This window comes from Oncorhynchus mykiss, chromosome 30 (genome assembly GCF_057628025.1).
Source record: "Oncorhynchus mykiss isolate SJ-2025 chromosome 30, ASM5762802v1, whole genome shotgun sequence".
Taxonomy (NCBI): domain Eukaryota; kingdom Metazoa; phylum Chordata; class Actinopteri; order Salmoniformes; family Salmonidae; genus Oncorhynchus; species Oncorhynchus mykiss.
This window is the reverse complement of record NC_143051.1, coordinates 15,265,361-15,291,006: the sequence shown is the minus strand read 5'-3', so window position 1 is coordinate 15,291,006 and position 25,646 is coordinate 15,265,361. Positions and strand designations below refer to the sequence as shown.

The 25,646-nt window shown below is 43.2% G+C and overlaps 1 protein-coding gene across 1 annotated transcript in view; it reads left to right on the top strand.

Annotated features, from left to right (window-relative positions):
- Positions 1–13,224: 13,224 nt before the first annotated feature.
- LOC110487985 (zinc finger protein 385D) overlaps positions 13,225–25,646 on the top strand; it is a 44,404-nt gene continuing 31,982 nt past the window's right edge. The window contains exons 1-2 of the mRNA XM_021559919.3: positions 13,225–13,379; positions 17,660–17,781. Coding sequence (XP_021415594.2) covers positions 13,370–13,379; positions 17,660–17,781 — 132 coding nt within the window. The 5' untranslated portion in view covers positions 13,225–13,369. The remainder of the gene's footprint in view (positions 13,380–17,659; positions 17,782–25,646) is intronic.

The following is a 25,646-nucleotide window of genomic DNA, read 5'->3' as shown; positions in this document are numbered from 1 at the left end:
GTTGTGAAGAAGTTTAAAGCCGGATTTGGATACAAAAAGATTTCCCAAGCTTTAAACATCCCAAGGAGCACTGTGCAAGCGATAATATTGAAATGGAAGGAGTATCAGACCACTGCAAATCTACCAAGACCTGGCTGTCCCTCTAAACTCTAAACATACAAGGAGAAGACTGATCAGAGATGCAGCCAAGAGGCCCATGATCACTCTGGATGAACTGCAGAGATCTACAGCTGAGGTGGGAGACTCTGTCCATAGGACAACAATCAGTCGTATATTGCACAAATCTGGCCTTTATGGAAGAGTGGCAAGAAGAAAGCCATTTCTTAAAGATATCCATAAAAAGTGTCGTTTAAAGTTTGCCACAAGCCACCTGGGAGACACACCAAACATGTGGAAGAAGGTGCTCTGGTCAGATGAAACCAAAATTGAACTTTTTGGCAACAATGCAAAACGTTATGTTTGGCGTAAAAGCAACACAGCTCATCACCCTGAACACACCATCCCCACTGTCAAACATGGTGGTGGCAGCATCATGGTTTGGGCCTGCTTTTCTTCAGCAGGGACAGGAAAGATGGTTAAAATTGATGGGAAGATGGATGGAGCCAAATACAGGACCATTCTGGAAGAAAACCTGATGGAGTCTGCAAAAGACCTGAGACTGGGACGGAGATTTGTCTTCCAACAAGACAATGATCCAAAACATAAAGCAAAATCTACAATGGAATGGTTCAAAAATAAACATATCCATGTGTTAGAATGGCCAAGTCAAAGTCCAGACCTGAATCCAATCGAGAATCTGTGGAAAGAACTGAAAACTGCTGTTCACAAATGCTCTCCATCCAACCTCACTGAGCTCGAGCTGTTTTGCAAGGAGGAATGGGAAAAAATGTCAGTCTCTCGATGTGCAAAACTGATAGAGACATACCCCAAGCGACTTACAGCTGTAATCGCAGCAAAAGGTGGCGCTACAAAGTATTAACTTAAGGGGGCTGAATAATTTTGCACGCCCAATTTTTCAGTTTTTGATTTGTTAAAAAAGTTTGAAATATCCAATAAATGTCGTTCCACTTCATGATTGTGTACCACTTGTTGTTGATTCTTCACAAAAAAATACAGTTTTATATCTTTATGTTTGAAGCCTGAAATGTGGCAAAAGGTCGCAAAGTTCAAGGGGGCCGAATACTTTCGCAAGGCACTGTATATAGAAAAGTATGTGGACACCCCATCAAATTAGTGGATTGGGCTATTTCAGCCACATCCATTGCTGACAGTTGTATAAAATCGAGCACACCGCCATGCAATCTCCATAGACAAACATTGGTAGTAGAATGGCCTTACTGAAGAGCTCAGTGACTTTCAACGTGGCACCGTCATTGGATGCCACCTTTCCAACAAGTCCGTTCGTGAAATTTCTTCCCTGCTCGATCTGCCCTGTCAACTGTAAGTGCTGTTATTGTGAAGTGGAAACGTCTAGAAGCAACAATGTCTCAGTAGTGAAGTGGTAGGCCACACAATATCACAGAACGGGACAGCCGAATGCTGAAGCACGTAGCATGTAAAAATCGCCTGACCTTGTTTGCAACACTCACTACCGAGTTCCAAACTGCCTCTGGAAGCAACGTCAGCACAAGAACTGTTTGTCGGGAGCACGCTACCTGCCCAAATGCATAGTACCAATTGTAAAGTTTGGTAGAGGAGGAATAATGGTCTGGGGCTGTTTTTCATGGTTCGGGCTAGGCCCCTTAGTTCCAGTGAAGGGAAATCTTAACACTACAGCATACAATGACATTCTAGACCATTCTGTGCTTCCAACTTTGTGGCAACCGTTTGGAGAAGGCCCATTCCCTGTCCATACAGAAATGGTTTGTTGAGATCAGTGTGGAAGAACTTGACTGGCCTGCACAGAGCCCTGACCTCAACCCCATCGAACACCTTTGGGATAAATTGGAACGCCGACTGTGAGCCAGGCCTAATCGGCCAACAGCAGTACCCGACCTCACTAATGCTTGTGGAAACAAGTCGCCTCAGCAATGTTCAAACATCTAGTGGAAGGTCTACCCGGAAGAGTGGAAGCTCTTATAGCAACAAAAGTGGGACCAACTCCATATTCATGCCCATGATTTTGGAATGAGATGTTCGATGAGCAGGTGTCCACATACTTTTGGTCATGTAGTGTATACAGTATATGGATGGAGCCTGGAAGTGACCACTTTAGAACATTCAATCTCAACTCTGGATCTCAAATCCAGTTCCACTGCATTTAACTGTTCCCCTCTAATCAAGGACTGATTTATACCTGGGACACCAGGTGTGTACAATTAATTATCAAGTAGAACAGAAAACCAGGAGGCGCCAGACCTCGAAGGGTAAGAGTTGAATACCCCTAATTTAGAGCAAGTATTGGAAGACTTCTAGAAATATGTTGTTATTTTGAATGCCTAGTTGATTGCAATGTGAAATAATATATATAGGCAGTGTTTGTATTTGTGTGCATATGTGCGTGAGTGTGTGTGCATGTGCATGCATCAGAGTTTCTGTTAGCCTAATAAAGCCAATAAATAAAATTTGCACCGGCAAATCGTCCTGGTGAAGAAAAAAAATTCCATTGCGATATACCAATTTTTTGCCTATTCATTGATGGGAACACCAGTTGATATAAATACATTTGATCCGTTATGCATATTGTCTATGGGTTAATTTGCGTAATTTAGTGGCATTAAATTGGGCTGGTGTATATTCGTTAAGTATCTTATTTTTCACAGGCGCACAGCATACAGCTTTTGTGTGTTAAAAATAGTTTTTTGGCCATGATTAAAAATGGCTACTCCTTTTATTTCTCAACTGGTAATTGAAGAGCACATCCCATTTGCAATTCAAATGCTTAGGTAACAGTAGGCAGGCATTTTTAGTAGAATGGCCTTACTGAAGAGCTCAGTGACTTTCAACATGGCACCATCATAGGATGCCACCTTTTCAACAAGTCAATTCGTGAAATTTCTGCCCTGCCCCGGGGAACTGTAAGTGCTGTTATTGTGAAGTGGAAACGTCTAGGAGCAACAATGGCTCAGCCGTGAAGTGATAGGCCACACAATATCACAGAACGATCCCGCTGAGTGCTGAAGTTCGTAGCGCGCAAAAAATAGTCTGTACTCTGTTGCAACACTCACCCCCGAGTTCCAAACTGCCTTTGAAAGCAACATCATCACAAGAACAGGGAGTGAATGCACAATGCCAACTGTAAAGTTTGGTGGAGAAGGAATAATTGTCTGGGGCTGTTTTTCATGTTTCAGGCTAGGTTCAGTAGTTCAAATGAAGAGAAATATTAAGGCTACAGTATACAATGACATCCTATTTTTTTTTAATTGAACCTTTATTTAACCAGGTAAGACCCATTTAGGTAAAAACTATTTTGCAAGGGCAACCTGGCAAGAAGGAAGGCAAAACAGGGAAATAGCAGCATGTACATAAAATATTACTACAAAATACACACAAAATACAAAGTGTTACAAGTTACAGATACATTTGAAGACTAGAAACAACTGCAGCTATCACAAACGGTGTCGTTGATCAGAGTCTTAAAAACTCCACTAACTTTATTATCTTTCGAAGCATGTTCCAGGATGAAGGGGCATTATGGGAAAAAGATTGTTTCCCCATCTCAGTTCTAGCCTTAGGAACAGACAAGGTCAGCAGCGACTGTGAACGAAGACTGTATTGAGTGACTGATCTGGTCAGTAAGGAACAGAGATACAATCAATGCCTTATCAATGCTTTGTACACAAAAGTGTACCAGTGCTTTAGCCTCCTGGTGGAAAGAGAGGTCCATTGCACCATAGCATACAGATCACAGTGATGGGTGAGTGATCTAGTATTGGTAATACATCTTAAAGCACCATGATACACTGTGTCCAGAGTTTAAGGTACTTGCTGAGGCCTGCATATAGACAATATCGCCGTAATCCAGCACTGATAACAAAGTGCTTTGAATAATATCCTTTCTGACTGACATTGAAAAGCAAGATTTGTTCCAAAAATAGAAACCCAATTTCAACTTCAGTTTCTTGGTCAAGTTATTAATGTGCTGTTTAAAACATCTAACCAAATCCCAAGATACTTATAGGAGGTGACCCTATACATTTTTGGACCTTTTAGAGTTAAAATCGGCAAGTGACTCCATCTGTCTACTTTTAGAGAAGAGAAAACCACAGATGAATCTTTGCTTCCAGCTTTGTGGCAACAGTTTGGGGAAGGTCCTTTCCTGTTTCAGCATGACAATGCCCCATGCACAAAGCAAGGTCCATACAGAAATGGTTTGTCAAGATCGGTGTGGAAAAACTTGACTGGCCTACACAGAGCCCTGACCTCAACTCCATCCAAAACCTTTTGGTGAACCAGGCCTAAACACCAAACATCAGTGCCCGACCTCACTAATGCTCGAGGCTGAATGGAAGCAAGTTCCCGCAGCAATGTTCCAACATCTAGCGAAAAGCCAAAGAGTAGAGAGTATAGCAGCAAAGGGGGGACCAACTTCATATTAATGCCCATGATTTTGGAATGAGATGTTTAAAGAGCAGGTATCCACATACTGTTGGTCATGTAGTGTAGCTACTTAATTGTTTGGAACAGTGGTTCCCAAACTTTTTATAGTCCCGTACCCCTTCACACATTTAACCTCCACCTGCGTAACCCCTCTAGCACCAGGGTCAGCGCACTCTCAAATGTAGTTTTTTGCCATCATTGTAAGCCTGCCACACACACATTATATGATACCTTTATTAAACATAAGCATGAGTAGGAGTTTGTCACAACGCAGCTCGTGGGAAGTGAAAAATAACTCTTATAGGACCAGGGCACAAATAATAATCAATAATTACATATACAACTTTATTTGTTCATCAAAAATGGTGATTAACTCATCACAGGTTAATGAGAAGGGTGTGCTTGAAAAGATGCCCATAACTCTGCAATGTTGGGTTGTAAATCAGTTTCCACACACTGTGCCTGTATTTAGTTGTCATGCTAGTGAGGGCCGAGAATCCACTCTCCCATAGGTACGTGGTTGCAAAGGACATCAGTGACTTAACAGCACGATCTGCTGAGGCAGGATACTCTTGAGCGCAGCCCAATCCAGAAATCTGGCAGTGGATTCTGATTCAATTATATTTTCACTGAACTGCTTGTTGCAATTTCGATGAGGCTCTCTTGTTCAGATACCAGTGGACTGGAGGCAGGGCATGAAAGGGATAAGGAATCCAGTTGTTTGTGTCATCCGTTTGGGGAAAGTACCTGCGTAATTGCGCACCCAACTCACTCAAGTGCTTCGCTATATCACATTTGACATTGTCCGTAAGCTTGAGTTCATTTGCACACAAAAAATAATTAAATGCTGGAAGACCTGTGTGTTGTCCTTGTTTATGCAGACAGAGAAGATCTCCAACTTCTTAATCATAGCCTCAATTTTGTCCCGCACACTGAATATAGTTGCGGAGAGTCCCTGTAATCTTAGATTCAGATCACTGAGGCGAGAAAAAACATCACCCACATAGGCCAGTCAGAAAATTGGGCTACCGAGTGACAAAGCCGTCTAAAGGCACTGCATCTCAGTGCTAGAGGCGTCACTACAGACCCTGGTTCGATCCCGGGCTGTATCGCAACCGGCTGTGAAAGGGGGTCCCATAGGGCGGCACACAATTGGCCCAGCGTCGTCTGGGTTAGGGGAGGGTTTGGCCGGGGTAGGGGAGGGTTTGGCCGGGGGAGGGGAGGGTTTGGCCGGGGTAGGGGAGGGTTTGGCCGGGGTAGGGGAGGGTTTGGCCGGGGTAGACCGTCATTGAAAAATAAGAATTTGTTCTTTAACTGACTTACGTAGTTACATAAAGGCTAAAAAGAGACAGGAACATTATACAGAGCTGGATTTATCTTCCCATATTCACACAAGGGGCAATTGAGGTCAACACCTCTCTCTGTCTAGCAATTAGCAACAGGCCAGACACAAACTATGGGAGCAGCACATAGTTCCCCTTCCATTTACCATACATCAGTTGCCATGGCAGCCAGAGTGTTTATTGCTGTATCTGTGACACTAAATGGTCTCTGGTGTAAAGGGATGGATCTAGTATCTCGAGGCGAGAGCTCCCAAACTATAAAGTGATGGATCTGAATATCTGGATGTGATAGCCCTCAACCCATAAAGTGATGGATCTGAATATCTCATGGTGATAGCCCCCCAACCCATAAAGGAATGGATTTAGTATCTCGAGGTGATAGCTCCCAACCCCTAAAGTAATGGACCGAGTATCTCGAGGGGATATCCCCCAACCCATAAAGTGATGGACCCAGTATCTCGAGGTGATATCCCCCAGCCCATAAACACAAGGCAGATAGTGATGTGAAATAGGATTTTAACATCTGGATGGTTTGGCCCTTGCCTGGCTACCCAAACTCCTTGCTCCGGCCTAACGCTACGCCCACGGACGTTTGTTCATTCTTCTAAATGAGTCTGGATCAGAGTACCTCTCTGACGATTTCTAGAATGGAAACACATGCTAACCATTCTGATTGGTCCCAGAAACCGATTGGTTGAGCCAGAGACAGAACACACATGGGTAAAGCGGCTTTGATACTCTGATTGGTTAGAGATGATCCAATCGCTGATGACTTTGTGTACAACACCCCTCATTTTGACGGCACCACAGACGACGTCAACGATGGCAGTCTCAGACTGAAGTACTGTATGTAGCAAACATAATGCAGTGGAAGAATTCAAATTGAGTCGTCAGGCAAGTTTGGACCAGGGATGTCATTAACATTATTACTAGCCTTAACCCAGCAATGCAACCTAGAGCTTGTGGTTGTCTCAAAGCAGATCTAATATGTACCAATTTTCACACCAGCCTGCTAATGGTGAATTTAATTTCTATCTCAGTTCTGCTCTTAGGCAGAGGAGCCAAGAGAAACACCTGTGGATTCTGACTAAGACTAGCCTGGACCCAGTCTGTATGTGCTTTACCCAACATACATGTAGCCCATTTGTAGTTTTTTTTAAACTAGGCAAGTCAGTTAAGAACAAATGTATTTTTTACAATGACGGCCTACTCCGGCTAAACCTGGATGATGCTGGGCCAATTTTGCGCCGCCCTATGGGACTCCCAATTACGTCCGGTTGTGATATAGCCTGGAATCGAACCAGGGTGTCTGTAGTGACGCCTCTAGCACTGAGACGCAGTGCCTTAGACTGCTTCGTCACTCGGTAGCCCATGCCATGCCCAAGGAACTGGCTAAAGTACCTACAGGTCTGAGACCAGCTCCAGGCTACAGTAAGACTGCTACACTCAAACTTTCCCAACCCAAGTCTGAAACAAAGCTTAGTCCTGAGACTAGAGAATTGGGAAACGTTTTGACTTCATTCTCGAGGGAGAAAAAAATGAATAATACCATCAAGACTTAAAGCATTCTGTTATTTTCCGAGAACAGAGAGTGTCTGGTCTGGCATAACAGTAAGTGACAAAGGAGCGTTACATTTAGTTTATGAGCAGATATTTCCATCTGTGTACTTTTCTTCTTCTCTCTCTGCTGTTGTTCCATGGAGCTGGACAGAAACACGCTAAATAACTCAGGTCAGTGGGAGATACTCTGGGAGGATGCTGGATGTTGAGCTGTTACTGTTACTAAGGACTTCCTTATATTTGTGTGAAGTGTGAATGATTTATCATGTGATGCTAAGTAGATTAATTTCTTAATTAAAAGGATGTTTAAACCAAAACACTGCATTGTGTTATGTGGCAGATCCAAGACACCATTCCATTTAAATGCCACTAATTCTGATGAATCTACCCCAGGTGCCATAGATTGTGAGAAAACATGTTATTGTCCTCCTCGCAAAAACTGGAGGGGAGATTGGAGCAGACAGGCCAAAACGAATTTATATTCTCTGACTGTGAGTGCACAGTGCCTTCAGAAAGTATTCACACCCCTTCACTTTTTCCACATTTTCTTGTGTTACAGCCTGAATTAAAAATGGATTACATTTCATTGTTTTGTCACTTGCCTACACACAATAGCCCCTAATGTCAAAGTGGAATTTTGTTTTTTCAAAAAAATGTTAGTCAATAAGTATTCAAGCCCTTTGTTATGGCAAGCCTAAATAAGTTCAGGAGTAAACAATTACTTAACAAGTCACATAAGTTGCATGGACTCACTTTGTGTGCAATAATAGTGTTTAACATGATTTTTGAATGAATATCTCATCTCTGTACCCCGCACATACAATTATCTGTAAGGTCCCTCAGTCAAGCGGTGAATTTCAAACACAGATTCAACCACAAAGACCAGGGAGGTTTTCCAATGCTTTGCAAAGAAGAGCACCTATTAGTAGATGTGTAATAATTAAAATAGCAGTCACTGAATATCCCTTTGAGCAAGGTGAAGTTATTAATTACACTTTGGATGGTGTATCAATACATGGTGTATCAATACACTACAAAGATACAGGTGCCCTTCCTAATTTCACCATGAGGCCAATGGTGACTTTAGTTACAGAGTTTAATGGCTGTGATAGGAGAACACTGAGGACAGATCAACAACATTGCAGTTACTCCACAATACTAACCTAATTGAGAGAGTGAAATAAAGGAAGCCTGTACAGAATAAAAATATTCCAAAACATGCATTCTGTTTGCATCAAGGCACTAAGTAGTACTGCAAAAAAAGTGGCAAATCTATTCCCTTTCTGTCCTGAATACAAAGTGTTATGTTTGGGGCAAATCTAACACAACACATTACTGAGTACCACTCTCCATAGTTTCAAACATAGTGGTGGCTGCATCATGTTAAGGGTATGCTTGTAATCATTAAGGACTAGAAAGTTTTACAGGATAAAAAATAAATGGAATAGAGCTAAGCACAGACAAACTTCTAGTGGAAAACCTGGTTCAGTCTGCTTTCCACCAGAGACTGGGAGATGTTCACCTTTCAGCAGGACAATAACCTAAAACACAAGTCCAAATCTACACTGGAGTTGCTTACCAAGAAGACAGTGAATGTTCCTGAGTGGCCGAGTTACAGCTTTAACCTAAATCTACTTGAAAACCTATGGCAAGACCTGAAAATGGTTGTCTAACAATGATCAACAACGAATTTGACAGAACTTGAAGAATTGTAAAAAGAATGGGCAAAAGTTGCACAATCCAGGTGTGGAAGCTCTTACACCGAACCCAAACCGGATGCGCGCATGCGCCATCGTGCATACAGTGGGGCAAAAAAGTATTTAGTCAGCCACCAATTGTGCAAGTTCTCCCACTTAAAAAGATGAGAGAGCCCTGTAATTTTCATCATAGGTACACTTCAACTATGACAGACAAAATGTAGGATTTTTTATGAATTTATTTGCAAATTATGGTGGAAAATAAATATTTGGTCAATAACAAAAGTTTATCTCAATACTTTGTTATATACCCTTTGTTGGCAATGACAGAGGTCAAACATTTTCTTTATATTGCGATTGGCAACTTTCATAAATAAGGTGCATTACCACTACCGACCTCTTTCATCTTTCAGTCACCCACGTGGGTATAACCAATGAGGAGATGGCAAGTGGGTACCTGTTTCTATAAACAAATGAGGAGATGGGAGAGGCAGGACTTGCTGCACGATATGCGTCAGAAATAGAACTGATTTCTATTTTAGCTCTTGGCAACGCAGACGCTCATTGGCATGCGCGAGCAGTGTGGGTGCAATAATTGAATAACATGTATGTCTTCATTTATTTTGCAACGCTCGCGCTCACGCTTGCGCACGCGAGCGGTGTAGTCAGCCTGTTAGAAACTTACCCAGAAAGATTCACAGCTGTAATCGTGAGTGGTGCTTCTACAAAATATTGACTCAAGGGTGTGAATACTTATGTAAATGAGATATTCCTGTATTTTATTTTCAATAAATTTGCAAACATTTCTAAAAACATGTTTTCACTTTGTCATTATCGGGTATTATGTGTAGATGGGTGAGAGAAAATCAAATCTATTTAATCCATTTTGAATGAATTCAGGCTGTATAACACAACAAACTGTGGAATAAGTCAAGGGGTATGAGCACTTTTTGATGAGAAGAGTGTATTTAAGAGCCATGCTTGAGCCAGCCTGCGTGTGCGTGTGTGTGTGGACATCTTTAACTATACTTGTGGTTTACTACCACGAGAGTACATTTTGTTTTGTCCCCACAAGGTGAAATGTTATTTCTAGGGGCTTTAGGTTTAAGGTCAGAATTAGTGTTAGGGTTAGAATTAGGGTTAGGAGCTAGGGATCGTTTTAGGGTTAGGAGGTAGGGTTAGGTTTAGGGGTTAGGAGGTAGGTTTAGGGTTAGGAGGTAGGGTTAGGTTTAGGGGTTAGGAGGTAGGGTTAGGTTTAGGGGTTAGGAGGTAGGGTTAGGTTTAGGGGTTAGGAGGTAGGGTTAGGTTTAGGGTTTAGGAGGTAGGGTTAGGTTTAGGGGTTAGGAGGTAAGGTTAGGTTTAGGGTTAGGAGATAGGGTTAGGTTTAGGGTTAGGAGGTAGGGTTAGGTTTAGGGTTAGGAGGTAGGGTTAGGTTTAGGGGTTAGGAGGTAGGGTTAGGTTTAGGGGTTAGGAGGTAGGGTTAGGTTTAGGGGTTAGGAGGTAGGGTTAGGTTTAGGGGTTAGGAGGTAGGGTTAGGTTTAGGGGTTAGGAGGTAGGGTGAGGTTTAGGGGTTAGGGAAAATAGGATTTTGAATTGGATGAATTGTGTCCCCACAAGTTTAGTTCTACAATACTGTGTGTGTGTGTGTGTGTGTGTGTGTGTGTGTGTGTGTGTGTGTGTGTGTGTGTGTGTGTGTGTGTGTGTGTGTGGTGTGAGAGAGAGAGAGAGTCTATGCATGTGCACATGTGATGATGATGGTGATGATGATAGCACCTAGTGTGATGTTATGTGTGTGGGACATACGGTGCATTCAGAAAGTATTCAGACCACTTGACTTTTTCTACATTTTGTAACGTTACAGCCTCGTTCTAAAATTGATTAAATTGCTTTTTCCACTCATCAATCTACACAAAATACATCATAATGAAAAAGAAAAACAGATTTTTATACATTTTTGCTCATTTATAAAAAGAAAACAACTGAAATGTCATATTTACATAACTATTCAGAACCTTTACACAGTACATTGTTGAAGCACATTTGACAGTGATTACAGCCTCAAGTCTTCTTGGGTATGATTCTACAAGCTTGGCATACCTGTATTTGGGAGTTTCTCCCATTCTTCTCTGCAGATCAAGATCTGTCAGGTCTCTCCAGAGATGTTCAATCGGGTTCCAGTCTGGACTCTGGCTGGGCCACTGAAAGACGTTCAGAGACTTGTCCCGAAATCACTCCTGTGGTGTCTTGGCTGTGTACTTAGGGTTGTTGTCCTGTTGGAAGGTGAACCTTCACCCCAGTCTGAGGTCCTGATCGCTCTGGAGCATGTTTTTATCAAGGATCTCTCTGTACTTTGCTCCGTTCATCTTTCCCTCGATCCTGACTAGTCTCCCAGGCCCAGCCGCTGGAAAACATCCCCACAGCATGATGCGGCTACAACCATGCTTCACCGTAGGGATGATGCCAGGTTTCCTCCAGAAGTGACACTTGCCATTCAGGCCAAAGAGTTCAATCTTGGTTTTTACTGCATTTTACTGAGGAGTGGCTTCCGTCTGGCCGCTCTACCATAAAGGCCTGATTAGTGGAGTACTACAGAGATGGTTGTCCTTCTGGAAGGTCCTCCCATCTCCACAGAGGAACTCTGGAGCTCTGTCAGAGTGATCATCAGGTTTTTGGTCACCTCCCCGACCAAGGCACTTCTCCCCCGATTGCTCAGAGTCTTGGTGGTTCCAAACTTATTCCATTTAAGAATGATGGAGGCCACTGTGTTCTTGGGGACCTTCAATATGGCAGAAATGTTTTGTTACCCTTCCCCAGATCTGTACCTCGGCACAATCCTGTCTCGGAGCTCTATGGACAATTCCTTCGACCTCATGGCTTGGTTTTTGCTCTAATATGCACTGTCAACTGTGGGACCTTATATAGACAGGTGTGTGTCTTTCATAGCAAAGTGTCTGAATACTTATGTAAATAAGGTATTTCTGTTTGAATTTGTATTTTTATTTAAGCAATTTTACAATAACACTGTAACGTAACAAAATATGGAAAAAGTCAAGGGGCCTGAATACTTTCCAAATGCACTGTATCTGCATGCTGTATGTGGTTTCCTTCTGAACCAGTGAACACAGGGAGCATCTAAAAATACCAGCCACAGGAGGAATGGAGTGAGGATGTTAAAGGATTTACACACAGGCTCATCCAAAGACAACAGCCTGGTCAGCCTCCATAGACTCACAGTGGAGTGAATGAATCATAGTGAGGAGGCAGGGATTTCCCCATTTTTAGGGCTGGATGGTGACCATGGTATCCCATATGCCGCATCAGATCACATCAGTTCCCCTCCCTCCCTCCCTCCCTCCCTCCCTCCCTCCCTCCCTCCCTCCCTCCCTCCCTCCCTCCCTCCCTCTATTTCTATGTATGCACGCTCACGTGTGCATGTCAATAGGTTAACAAGAGCACCTGGCTCAGTGAGGACTTGACCAATAACCTCAAATAGCATACTACAGATGACACAGACACACATATGGAGCCTACACTCCAATAAAGTAAAATTCTTCACACATCTCAGAGCAAGACAGAGGGAGGTGGAGGGGGAGGGAAACAGAAGCCATGTTTACACCTGGTTCTAACATTTACCATTTTTCCTGATCTTGTTTACATTCTGATTGTGCCCACATTTTCAAGCAGGTGTAGACGACTAAAAGACCAGCCTCAAGAGGTATTCAGGGACCCATTGTACATGGATATCAATCAAGTTTTAACAGATCTGGATGGTCAAATCATTTAAATCATTATTATACCGGCCTCTCAAATCATTGACAGGTTGCACCATTGGCGTATGGCATCAATAACTGTCTTAAAATAAATACATTCATATTATTTTGAAAGAAAGTCAAATAATTTGTATACAGGCAGGCACCAGGAAATCTAGTCACAATGCGAGCACAGTGGACGGAAAAGAGAGACATTTTACCTCCATGTGTAAACGAACCTTAAGCCGATAGTGATTGAGACCACATGTTAGCTCAAGGTGTAAACAAGGTTAGAGAGAGAGAGGGAGTTTAGAGGAGGGAGAGTAAGCCTACCTCAGCAGTGAGTGGTAGCCTATTGTGGAGGAGAGGAGACTCATTCTGGACCCATCATACCACCATGCTCAGCTAGAATCGATTGAAGACTTGACCAGGGGTGGTGAAGTTGCATGCAAAAGGAATATTGATTGTTGATAAGACCAGCATGTATTTTGGTAAGGAGATACTTATTTTTACTTCAAGTATAGTAGGAAATTACCAGAATGCATTTAGGTAGCCTTAAATAAATACAACATTGCCTACTCAAACGGGTTAGGTTAATTACAATTTAAGGCTCAGTAAATGCACAGTAAGATGCTTCATGTAAATGTCTGCTGTAAAGATGCAGACGTATGGGACGTATGGATCACAGAAATAGCCTGTTGCCCATCCTGGCAAGTTGAGTCTACCTTTTTGTTTTGTTGTCCCCAACGATGAAATCGGGAGGGGTCTGTGGATCTGTCTACGTCCTTTAGTACGTACATACATACATGCTTTTGCAGACTGTACGATTTTAGCTGTTTTATGCCCCGATTGTATCCCCCAGACAAGATTGATTTCCACGTCGTGGGAAAATTCTTAGGTCGTAAAGGATTATCGAACGTCTTGGACCGTTCAGTGTGACAGGGTCTAGGTCTGCCGATTAAGTACCACTACGTGAGATTGTAGATTCCGACAAAGTTCTGGTAGTGTCAGAATGTTTAGCCTTTATAGTGTAATGCGGCAGCTGTTACACAACGATCCGAGTGACTGACCAATAGGAAAACGGCTGGCACTGAGTAGTATGCACACAGTAATACGGAATAGTCAGATTCATATAATTGTCCATTTTTTAAACGTTGATGATGTGCAAAAAGAACGATTCCCAAAAATCTTGTTTTACATGTAATTTGAAATCAGGCTACTTGATGGGATTTTGATGAATGCACAAAATCGCCAATCAAAATAAACGTTCTACCACAGCGACCATGTTATTTTGGGGAAGACTATTTGATTATGAGTTGGACACAAAGTTTCTATGTGAACTATTTCACACATAGTTTTGAGGAGTTCGAATCAGAGTTCACTTTGGTCATCCAACAACAGCGCAATATCACAATCTGCTACGTGAGAAGGCTATATTCAGTATATATATATAGCTCCCTTCTCCCACTAATCCGAATCGGATGCGCTCATAAATGCGCTGCTACTACTCACATATTTCTGAGATCTCAAATGATGATGCTGTGTGCATTTAATCAAATGCTGTCAAAACAACCAATGAGCGCAGTCAAACAACCAATAATAATGCGTGACTGGTTATTTTCCTGTGTTCGCTACGGACTGCGTTCTGTTCTCACCGTGAGCGAACGGCACCACAGTACGAATTGAATCGGACCGAGACCACCCTTTTTGAATGTACCACGGCGCGTTGTTTAGTGCGTTCCCGAGTGCGGATAGATCGTTAACACCAGATTTCGGAAAAACCTCACCAAATCATTTCGGTGTAAAATCCCCCTAAAATTAATAGAATAAATGATGTTTTCCGAACTCACTTCACTCGCGCATAATCATAGAGCAGGGGCTCCCAAACTTCAAGTGGTCTGAATACTTTCTAAAGGCACTGTATTTGAAAACCACACCACAAAAACACGACATACATGCAGTGCATTCGGAAAGTATGCAGACCCCTTGACTTCTCCACCTTTTATTACATTACAGCCTTATTCTAAAATGGAATTAAAACATGTTTTTCCTCATCAAACTACACAAAATACCCCATAATGACAATGGGTCTGAATATTTTCAGAATGCACTGTAAGTACAGAAATATGGTATTGCTCTTGTTTACTCAACTCAGGGCTTCTGCCTCCAACTCTATTTGATGATAAAGTGTGACTTTGCGCCATGCTGTCATGCCTGGTGCTACATAATACACCTTCTCAGTCTGCTTCCCAAATCGACCCCTGTTCAATACATAGTGCACTGGTTTTGACCAAAGTCCGATGGGAGGGATCAATGGGATTTAGAAGGGAGAAAAAAGTAGGATGCATTGTTCTCCTGCATGTCTCTCAGCCAAAGGCAATGATATTACTATCTATACATTTTATATTAGAATACTGCAGAATCACACAGAGTGTGAGACAGAAAGAGAGAAAGAGATGGAGAAAAAGACAGTGAGGGACAGAGTGAGAGACATAAAGAGAGAGACAGACATAGAGAGACAAACAGAGTGAGACAGAGAGAGGGAGTCAGAGAGGGAGTCGGAGAGGGAGTCAGAGAGAGAGAGAGACAAAGAGGGAGAAAGAGAGACAGAAAGAGAGACAGACAGAGCAAGACAGAGAAATAGACTGAGAGAGAGAGGGAGACTCCCATATCTACTGGGTAAAATACCAAAGTGTGCCATCACAGCAGCAATATTTGTGACCTGTTGCCACAAGAAAAAGGCAACCAGTGAAGAACAAAAACCATTGTAAATACAACCCATATGTATGTTTATTTATTTTCCCTTTTGTACTTTAACCATTTGCACATCGTTACAACACTGTATACATAATATTACATTTGTAATGTCATTATTCTTTTTTAACTTCTATGAGTGTAATGTTTACAGTTAATTTTTATTGTTTATTTCACTTTTGTATATTATCTACTTCACTTGCTTTGTCAATGGTAATATATGTTTCACATGCTAATAAAGCCCCTTGAATTTAATTTAATTGAGAGGGAGACAGACAGACAGACAGACAGACAGACAGACAGACAGACAGACAGACAGACAGACAGACAGACAGACAGACAGACAGACAGACAGACAGACAGACAGACAGACAGACAGACTGAGACATCGAGAGAGGAGGGAGGGAGCGAGGTAGCGACAGACAGAGAGATCAAGAGAAGATGAGGGAGCAAGGTAGGGACAGACAGAGAGATCACGAGAAGATGAGGGAGCAAGGTAGGGACAGACAGAGAGATCAAGAGAAGATGAAGGAGCGAGGTAGGGACAGACAGAGAGATCAAGAGAAGATGAGAGGACAGAGGGAGCGAGGTAGGGACAGACAGAGACATCAAGAGAAGATGAGGGAGCGAGGTAGGGACAGACAGAGAGATCAAGAGAAGATGAGAGGACGGAGGGAGCGAGGTAGCGACAGACAGAGAGATCAAGAGAAGATGAGGGAGCGAGGTAGGGACAGACAGAGAGATCAAGAGAAGATGAGGGAGCGAGGTAGGGACAGACAGAGAGATCAAGAGAAGATGAGAGGACGGAGGGAGCGAGGTAGGGACAGACAGAGAGATCAAAAGAAGATGAGAGGACGGAGGGAGCGAGGTAGGGACAGACAGAGAGATCAAGAGAAGATGAGAGGACGGAGGGAGCGAGGTAGGGACAGACAGAGACATCAAGAGAAGATGAGAGGACGGAGGGAGCGAGGTAGGGACAGACAGAGAGATCAAGAGAAGATGAGGGAGCGAGGTAGGGACAGACAGAGACATCAAGAGAAGATGAGAGGACGGAGGGAGCGAGGTAGGGACAGACAGAGAGATCAAGAGAAGATGAGGGAGCGAGGTAGGGACAGACAGAGATGAAGAGAAGATGAGGGAGTGAGGTAGGGACAGACAGAGAGATCAAGAGAAGATGGGAGGACAGAGGGAGCGAGGTAGGGACAGACAGAGAGATCAAGAGAAGATGAGGGAGCGAGGTAAGGACAGACAGAGAGATCAAGAGAAGATGAGAGGACGGAGGGAGCGAGGTAGGGACAGACAGAGACATCAAGAGAAGATGAGGGAGCGAGGTAGGGACAGACAGAGAGATCAAGAGAAGATGAGAGGACAGAGGGAGCGAGGTAGGGACAGACAGAGACATCAAGAGAAGATGAGGGAGCGAGGTAGGGACAGACAGAGAGATCAAGAGAAGATGAGAGGACGGAGGGAGCGAGGTAGGGACAGACAGAGACATCAAGAGAAGATGAGGGAGCGAGGTAGGGACAGACAGAGAGAAAACACACAATTAGCTTGTGCTCTAACACTCATCTTTCTCTTATTAGCTCTTGTACTTGCTAGTCCTCTTTAGTCTTCACTCTCTTTCTCTCTCTCTCGCACACACACACACACACACACACACACACACACACACACACACACACACACACACACACACACACACACACTTAAGGTAATCAGGCCAAATGTTTGTGCAGCAGGGTGTACATGGGTGGGGCTGTGATTGTTATGATTATCAAACTGTAATCAGGCTCAGTGGAAATCCCAAAACAAAACAAACTCTCCATAATCAGGAACTCACTCACACAAACAGAGCTAATCACAGAGGATGCACTAATGACCTTATTGAACCAAACTGTGTGTGTGTCTGTGGGTCAGTATGTGTGTATGTGCATGTGAGTGAGTGTGATTAGCTCCTCGCCCTCACCCTCTTTTTAAACTGTATTAATCTGTTTTTGACGTGATGACTGTCTCCTAGGTAACGTCTGTCAGACCGCTACCCTGCCTTCATTGGACCTTGGGCCTCCTGTGGGAGGAGTCCACCAATCCATGGCGCTGAAGCCCCTCCTCCCGCTCAGCCTGTTCCATGGTTTCACTGAAGTGAGTAGTGTCTATCACTACCATCACCATAGTTAGTTAGTAGTACGCAATGCTTTGACATTTTTCCACACAACCTGAGGTGAGCTTTACTCTGTTGTTTCTGCACCAAGCTTTTCTTAGAACTCTGTCCAGGTCACGCTAGACAAGGTAGAATCTTTTTGTGGCTGTAAAATGTATTATGTGAGAAATGTCAGTGTAAACACTTTTATGCACAAATATTGATATAATAACCATCGTTTCTAAGTAAACTTGGAGTCATGCGATGAGGTGTGGTCCTCTCACTATGACTTGTCAGGAAAGCATGCAGTTTATTAGGCTACAGATGAAATAAGTTAAGAACTTCACAGGGAGGTGAAAGTGCAAGGTGATGAGCTTGATGCTCCTTTCAATACATATCAAGGGTCTTATTCTGGTGACATGGTGATCGATGCTTGGCTGCCATTTGACAAGTAAAAAGAATCTCGCTCTTTTGTCCATAATAATAATCTCATCATGTAGGCTACACGTGCGCTCTAGCCAAGCGCACAGATAGAGCTGTTGTGGTGCCCACAATACCAGAGTGGGCACACTCACTGTATAACGCAACAGTTTTTGTGAGACAACCATCAGTATAGTTGAAAATGAGATGGAAACCCATTTAACTAGTATTTTTTATTCGGTACATGGGAATTTGAATACAAAAAGTATTTTGATGTGCGTTACGTCATCACGCACAGCCTTTTATCTGCAACAAGTCCATTTGATGGAAAATGTGCATATTGTTTTTATGCAGATCTTTTATATTCGTATTAAAATCCAGATTTTCTTCTCAAATCACATCAAATGTGTTTGGTCACATGCTTGGTAAACAACAGGTGTAACAGTGAAATGCCTACTTACGGGCCCTTACCAACAATGTAGAGAGAGAAAATAGAGAAATAATAGAAAAGTAAAACACGTAATAATAGATACACAATGAGAAACAATAACTTAGAGTCGATGTGCAGGAGTACGAGGTAATTGAGGTAGATATGTACTGTACATATAATTAAACTTAATTAAATTAAGGTCACAGTTTTGAAAACTTAGGACACTAAAGAGGCCTTTCTACTGACTCTGGAAAACACCAAAAGAAAGATGCCCAGGGTCCCTGCTCATCTGCGTGAACGTGCCTTAGGCATGCTGCAAGGAGGCATGAGGACTGCAGATGTGGCCTGGGCAATAAATTGGAATGTCCGTACTGTGAGATGCCTAAGACAGCGCTACAGGGAGACAGAACGGACAGTTGATCATCCTCGCAGTGGCAGACCACGTGTAACAACACCTGCACATGATCGGTACATCCGAACATCACACCTGTGGGACAGGTACAGGATGTCAACAACTGCTCGAGTTACACCAGGAATGCAAAATTCCAAAAAGTGCTCTTCTCTGGCGAGTCGCGGTTTTGTCTCACCAGGGGTAATGGTTGGATTTGCGTTTATCGTCGAAGGAATGAGTGTTACAGCGAGGCCTGTACTCTGGAGAGGGATCGATTTGGAGGTGGAGGGCCTGTCATGGTCTGGGGCGGTGTGTCACAGCATCATCAGACTGAACTTGTCATTGCAGGCAATCTCAACACGATGTGTTACAGGGAAGAAGACATTCTCCTTCCTCATGTGGTACCCTTCCTGCAGGCTCATCCTGACATGACCCCTAAGCATGACAATGCCACCAGCCATACTGCTCGTTCTGTGCGTGATTTCCTGCAAGACAAGAATGTCAGTGTTCTGCCATGGCCAGCAAAGAGCTCAATCCCATTGAGCACGTCTGGGACCTGTTGGATCGGAGGGTGAGGGCTAGGGCCATTCCCCCCAGAAATGTCCGGGAACTTGCAGGTGCCTTGGTGGAAGAGTGGGGTAACATCTCACAGCAAGAACTGGCAAATCTGGTGCAGTCCATGAGGAGGACATGCACTGCAGTAGTTAAATGCAGCTGGTGGCCACACCAGATACTGACTGTTACTTTTGATTTTGATCCGCCCCTCCTTTGTTCAGGGCCACATTATTCAATTTCTATTAGTCACATGTCTGTGGAACTTGTTCAGTTTATGTCTCAGTTGTTGAATCTTGTTATGTTCATACAAATATTTACACATGTTAAGTTTTCTAAAAAATAAACGCAGGACGTTCCTTTTTCTGCTGAGTTTAGGAATAAAGTGACAGATAGTAAACACTAGTAGAAGCGTATGTGATGAGTCAAAGTTAGTGCAACAAGGGTCACTGCAGACAGTCCAGGTAACTATTTTATTTTATTTTATTTTTTACCCCCCTTTTCTCCCCAATTTCGTGGTATCCAATTATTAGTAGTTCCTATCTTGTCTCATTGCTACAACTCCCGTACGGGCTTGGGAGAGATGAAGGTCGAAAGTCATGCGTCCTCCAAAACACAACCCAAGCCGCACTGCTTCTTAACACAGCATGCATCTAACCCGGAAGCCAGCCGCAGCAATGTTTCGGAGGAAACACCGTGCACCTGGCGACCTTGGTTAGCGTGCACTGCGCCTGCCACAGGAGTCGCTGGTGCGCGATGAGACAAGGATATCCCTACCGGCCAAACCCTCGCTAACCCGGACGACGCTAAGCCAATTGTGCGTCGCCCCACGGACCTCCCAGTCACGGCCGGCTTGGGGGTTGGGGGTAGAAGCTGTTCACGATCCTGTTAGTCCCGCTTCACGTGCGGGAGCAGGGAGAACAGTCTATGACTTGGGTGGCTGGAATCGTTGAAAATATTGAACACTTCCTCTGACACCACCTTGTATAGAGGTCCTGGACGGCCTTTTCACAACTGTGCTGGTGTGTTTGGACCATGATAGATCCTTAGTGATTTTTGGGGTATTTTATTAGGTTCCTGCAAAAGCAGCAGCTACTCATCATGTGGTCCACACAAAACATGAAACATGACACAATACAGAACATTAATAGATAAGAACAGCTCAAGGACAGAACTACATAATTTAATAAATACATTTTTCAAAAGGCACACGTAGCCTACTTATCAATACCAATACATATACACAAACTATCTAGGTCAAATAGGGGAAAGGCTTTGTGCCGTGAGGTGATGCTTTATCCGTTTTTTTAAACAAGGTTTGCTGTTCATTTGAGCAATATGAGATGGAACAGAGTTCCATGCAATAATGGCTCTAAATAATATTGTACGCTTACTTGAATTTGTTCTGGATTTGGGGACTGTGAAAAGACCCATGGTGGCATGTCTGGTGGGGTAAGTGTGTGTGTCAGGGCTGTGTGTAAGTTGACTATGCAAACAATTTGGGATTTTCAACACATTATTGTTTCTTATAAAAATAAGTGATGCATTCAGTCTCTCCTCAACTCTTAGCCAAGAGAGACTGGCATGCATAGTATTTGTATCAGCCCTCTGATTACAATGAAGAGCAAGACGCTGGTTCCCCACAGCGCCGGCGTTATGAGTGGGCCTCAGGGGGCCTGGCCTGCCCAACTGTACCTCCTTGCCAGTCCAAATAAAATATTGGTAATCTATTTGACTAACACGTGCGTAGAAAGACGCATCAATCTCAGATAAATCATCCGAACGAGCGAAACAGCGCCCCTCTGTCTGCGTATGTGTAGACCATGTATCTGATGCTGTCTGGACAAAAATAGTATGGCATGTCATTTCTATTTCTGTCCATACAGCATCAGATACATTGGTTACCTATAGTAAGATAGAGGGGCGCTGTTTCGCTCGCTCGGATGCTTTCTCTGGTGGGATGCAGTAGTTTTACCAGAGAGAAAAGGCGAAGCGAGAGGGCTCATGCTCGACAAAACCTGTCCATAATAAGCCAAATGCGTTTCTATGGGGATACCTTATTATAAAAAGTATCTGGTTTTAAATGTACTTAAGTACAGTGCTGGAAAAAGGACTCAATTGTCATACTTGAGTGAAAGTAATGCTACACATTATTATTATCATTATTATTATAATTTGTATTTATTTTTTGACAGCCAGGGGCACACTCCAACCCTCAGACATAATTTACAAACTAAGCATTTGTGTTTAGTGAGTCTGCCAGATCAGAGGCAGTAGGGATGACCAAGGATGTTGTCTTGATAAGTGTGTCAATTGGGCCTTTTTCCTGTCCTGCTTAGCATTTAAATTGTATTTTGAGTGTCAAGGAAAATGTATGGAGTAAAAAGTACATTATTTTCTTTTTGAATGTAGTGAATGAACAGTAAAAGTTTAGAAATAGTATGTATACCCCCAAAAACTACTTTTGTAGTACTTTAAAATATTTTTACTTAAGCACTTTACACCACTGGTGCCAGTGCAGTGTTCGGAAGCTGGCTTCCCCTAAAGTAAATTGACGTTTTTGCCAAAATTATATAATTACTCCTGTCTAAATAAAATAATTCAAAATCTTTCACTAGAGAGCATGATTTGACGACAGCGGATCCTTAGCTTCTTTTAAAAAATAGTTGACGATTGTTTCAAATCACAAGTGTGTAGGCCCATGCCTATTTAATTTGGAAGCCCACATTTTGGTTTTTAAGGCTCTCAACAGAATGCATGCACTCAACTCTCCATAATGCACTCAACTCTCCATAATGCACTCAGCTCTCCATAATGCACTCAACTCTCCATAATGCACTCAGCTCTCCATAATGCACTCAACTCTCCATAATGCACTCAGCTCTCCATAATGCACTCAACTCTCCATAATGCACTCAGCTCTCCATAATGCACTCAACTCTCCATAATGCACTCAGCTCTCCATAATGCACTCAGCTCTCCATAATGCACTCAACTCTCCATAATGCACTCAGCTCTCCATAATGCACTCAACTCTCCATAATGCACTCAACTCTCCATAATGCACTCAGCTCTCCATAATGCACTCAACTCTCCATAATGCACTCAGCTCTCCATAATGCACTCAGCTCTCCATAATGCACTCAACTCTCCATAATGCACTCAACTCTCCATAATGCACTCAGCTCTCCATAATGCACTCAACTCTCCATAATGCACTCAACTCTCCATAATGCACTCAGCTCTCCATAATGCACTCAGCTCTCCATAATGCACTCAACTCTCCATAATGCACTCAGCTCTCCATAATGCACTCAGCTCTCCATAATGCACTCAACTCTCCATAATGCACTCAACTCTCCATAATGCACTCAACTCTCCATAATGCACTCAACTCTCCATAATGCACTCAACTCTCCATAATGCACTCAGCTCTCCATAATGCACTCAACTCTCCATAATGCACTCAACTCTCCATAATGCACTCAACTCTCCATAATGCACTCAACTCTCCATAATGCACTCAGCTCTCCATAATGCACTCAGCTCTCCATAATGCACTCAGCTCTCCATAATGCACTCAACTCTCCATAATGCACTCAACTCTCCATAATGCACTCAACTCTCCATAATGCACTCAACTCTCCATAATGCACTCAACTCTCCATAATGCACTCAGCTCTCCATAATGCACTCAGCTCTCCATAATGCACTCAACTCTCCATAATGCACTCAGCTCTCCATAATGCACTCAACTCTCCATAATGCACTCAACTCTCCATAATGCACTCAACTCTCCATAATGCACTCAACTCTCCATAATGCACTCAACTCTCCATAATGCACTCAGCTCTCCATAATGCACTCAGCTCTCCATAATGCACTCAGCTCTCCATAATGCACTCAACTCTCCATAATGCACTCAACTCTCCATAATGCACTCAACTCTCCATAATGCACTCAACTCTCCATAATGCACTCAACTCTCCATAATGCACTCAACTCTCCATAATGCACTCAACTCTCCATAATGCACTCAACTCTCCATAATGCACTCAGCTCTCCATAATGCACTCAGCTCTCCATAATGCACTCAACTCTCCATAATGCACTCAACTCTCCATAATGCACTCAGCTCTCCATAATGCACTCAGCTCTCCATAATGCACTCAACTCTCCATAATGCACTCAACTCTCCATAATGCACTCAGCTCTCCATAATGCACTCAGCTCTCCATAATGCACTCAGCTCTCCATGATGCACTCAACTCTCCATAATGCACTCAGCTCTCCATAATGCACTCAGCTCTCCATAATGCACTCAGCTCTCCATAATGCACTCAACTCTCCATAATGCACTCAACTCTCCATAATGCACTCAGCTCTCCATAATGCACTCAGCTCTCCATAATGCACTCAGCTCTCCATAATGCACTCAGCTCTCCATAATGCACTCAACTCTCCATAATGCACTCAACTCTCCATAATGCACTCAGCTCTCCATAATGCACTCAGCTCTCCATAATGCACTCAGCTCTCCATAATGCACTCAACTCTCCATAATGCACTCAGCTCTCCATAATGCACTCAACTCTCCATAATGCACTCAACTCTCCATAATGCACTCAACTCTCCATAATGCACTCAACTCTCCATAATGCACTCAACTCTCCATAATGCACTCAACTCTCCATAATGCACTCAACTCTCCATAATGCACTCAACTCTCCATAATGCACTCAGCTCTCCATAATGCACTCAGCTCTCCATAATGCACTCAACTCTCCATAATGCACTCAACTCTCCATAATGCACTCAGCTCTCCATAATGCACTCAGCTCTCCATAATGCACTCAACTCTCCATAATGCACTCAACTCTCCATAATGCACTCAGCTCTCCATAATGCACTCAGCTCTCCATAATGCACTCAGCTCTCCATAATGCACTCAACTCTCCATAATGCACTCAGCTCTCCATAATGCACTCAGCTCTCCATAATGCACTCAGCTCTCCATAATGCACTCAACTCTCCATAATACACTCAACTCTCCATAATGCACTCAGCTCTCCATAATGCACTCAACTCTCCATAATGCACTCAGCTCTCCATAATGCACTCAGCTCTCCATAATGCACTCAACTCTCCATAATGCACTCAGCTCTCCATAATGCACTCAGCTCTCCATAATGCACTCAGCTCTCCATAATGCACTCAACTCTCCATAATGCACTCAGCTCTCCATAATGCACTCAGCTCTCCATAATGCACTCAGCTCTCCATAATGCACTCAACTCTCCATAATGCACTCAACTCTCCATAATGCACTCAGCTCTCTATAATGCACTCAACTCTCCATAATGCACTCAGCTCTCCATAATGCACTCAGCTCTCCATAATGCACTCAACTCTCCATAATGCACTCAACTCTCCATAATGCACTCAACTCTCCATAATGCACTCAACTCTCCATAATGCACTCAACTCTCCATAATGCACTCAGCTCTCCATAATGCACTCAGCTCTCCATAATGCACTCAACTCTCCATAATGCACTCAGCTCTCCATAATGCACTCAGCTCTCCATAATGCACTCAACTCTCCATAATGCACTCAACTCTCCATAATGCACTCAGCTCTCCATAATGCACTCAGCTCTCCATAATGCACTCAACTCTCCATAATGCACTCAACTCTCCATAATGCACTCAGCTCTCCATAATGCACTCAGCTCTCCATAATGCACTCAACTCTCCATAATGCACTCAACTCTCCATAATCCACTCAGCTCTCCATAATGCACTCAACTCTCCATAATGCACTCAGCTCTCCATAATGCACTCAGCTCTCCATAATGCACTCAACTCTCCATAATGCACTCAACTCTCCATAATGCACTCAACTCTCCATAATGCACTCAGCTCTCCATAATGCACTCAGCTCTCCATAATGCACTCAACTCTCCATAATGCACTCAGCTCTCCATAATGCACTCAACTCTCCATAATGCACTCAACTCTCCATAATGCACTCAACTCTCCATAATGCACTCAACTCTCTATAATGCACTCAAC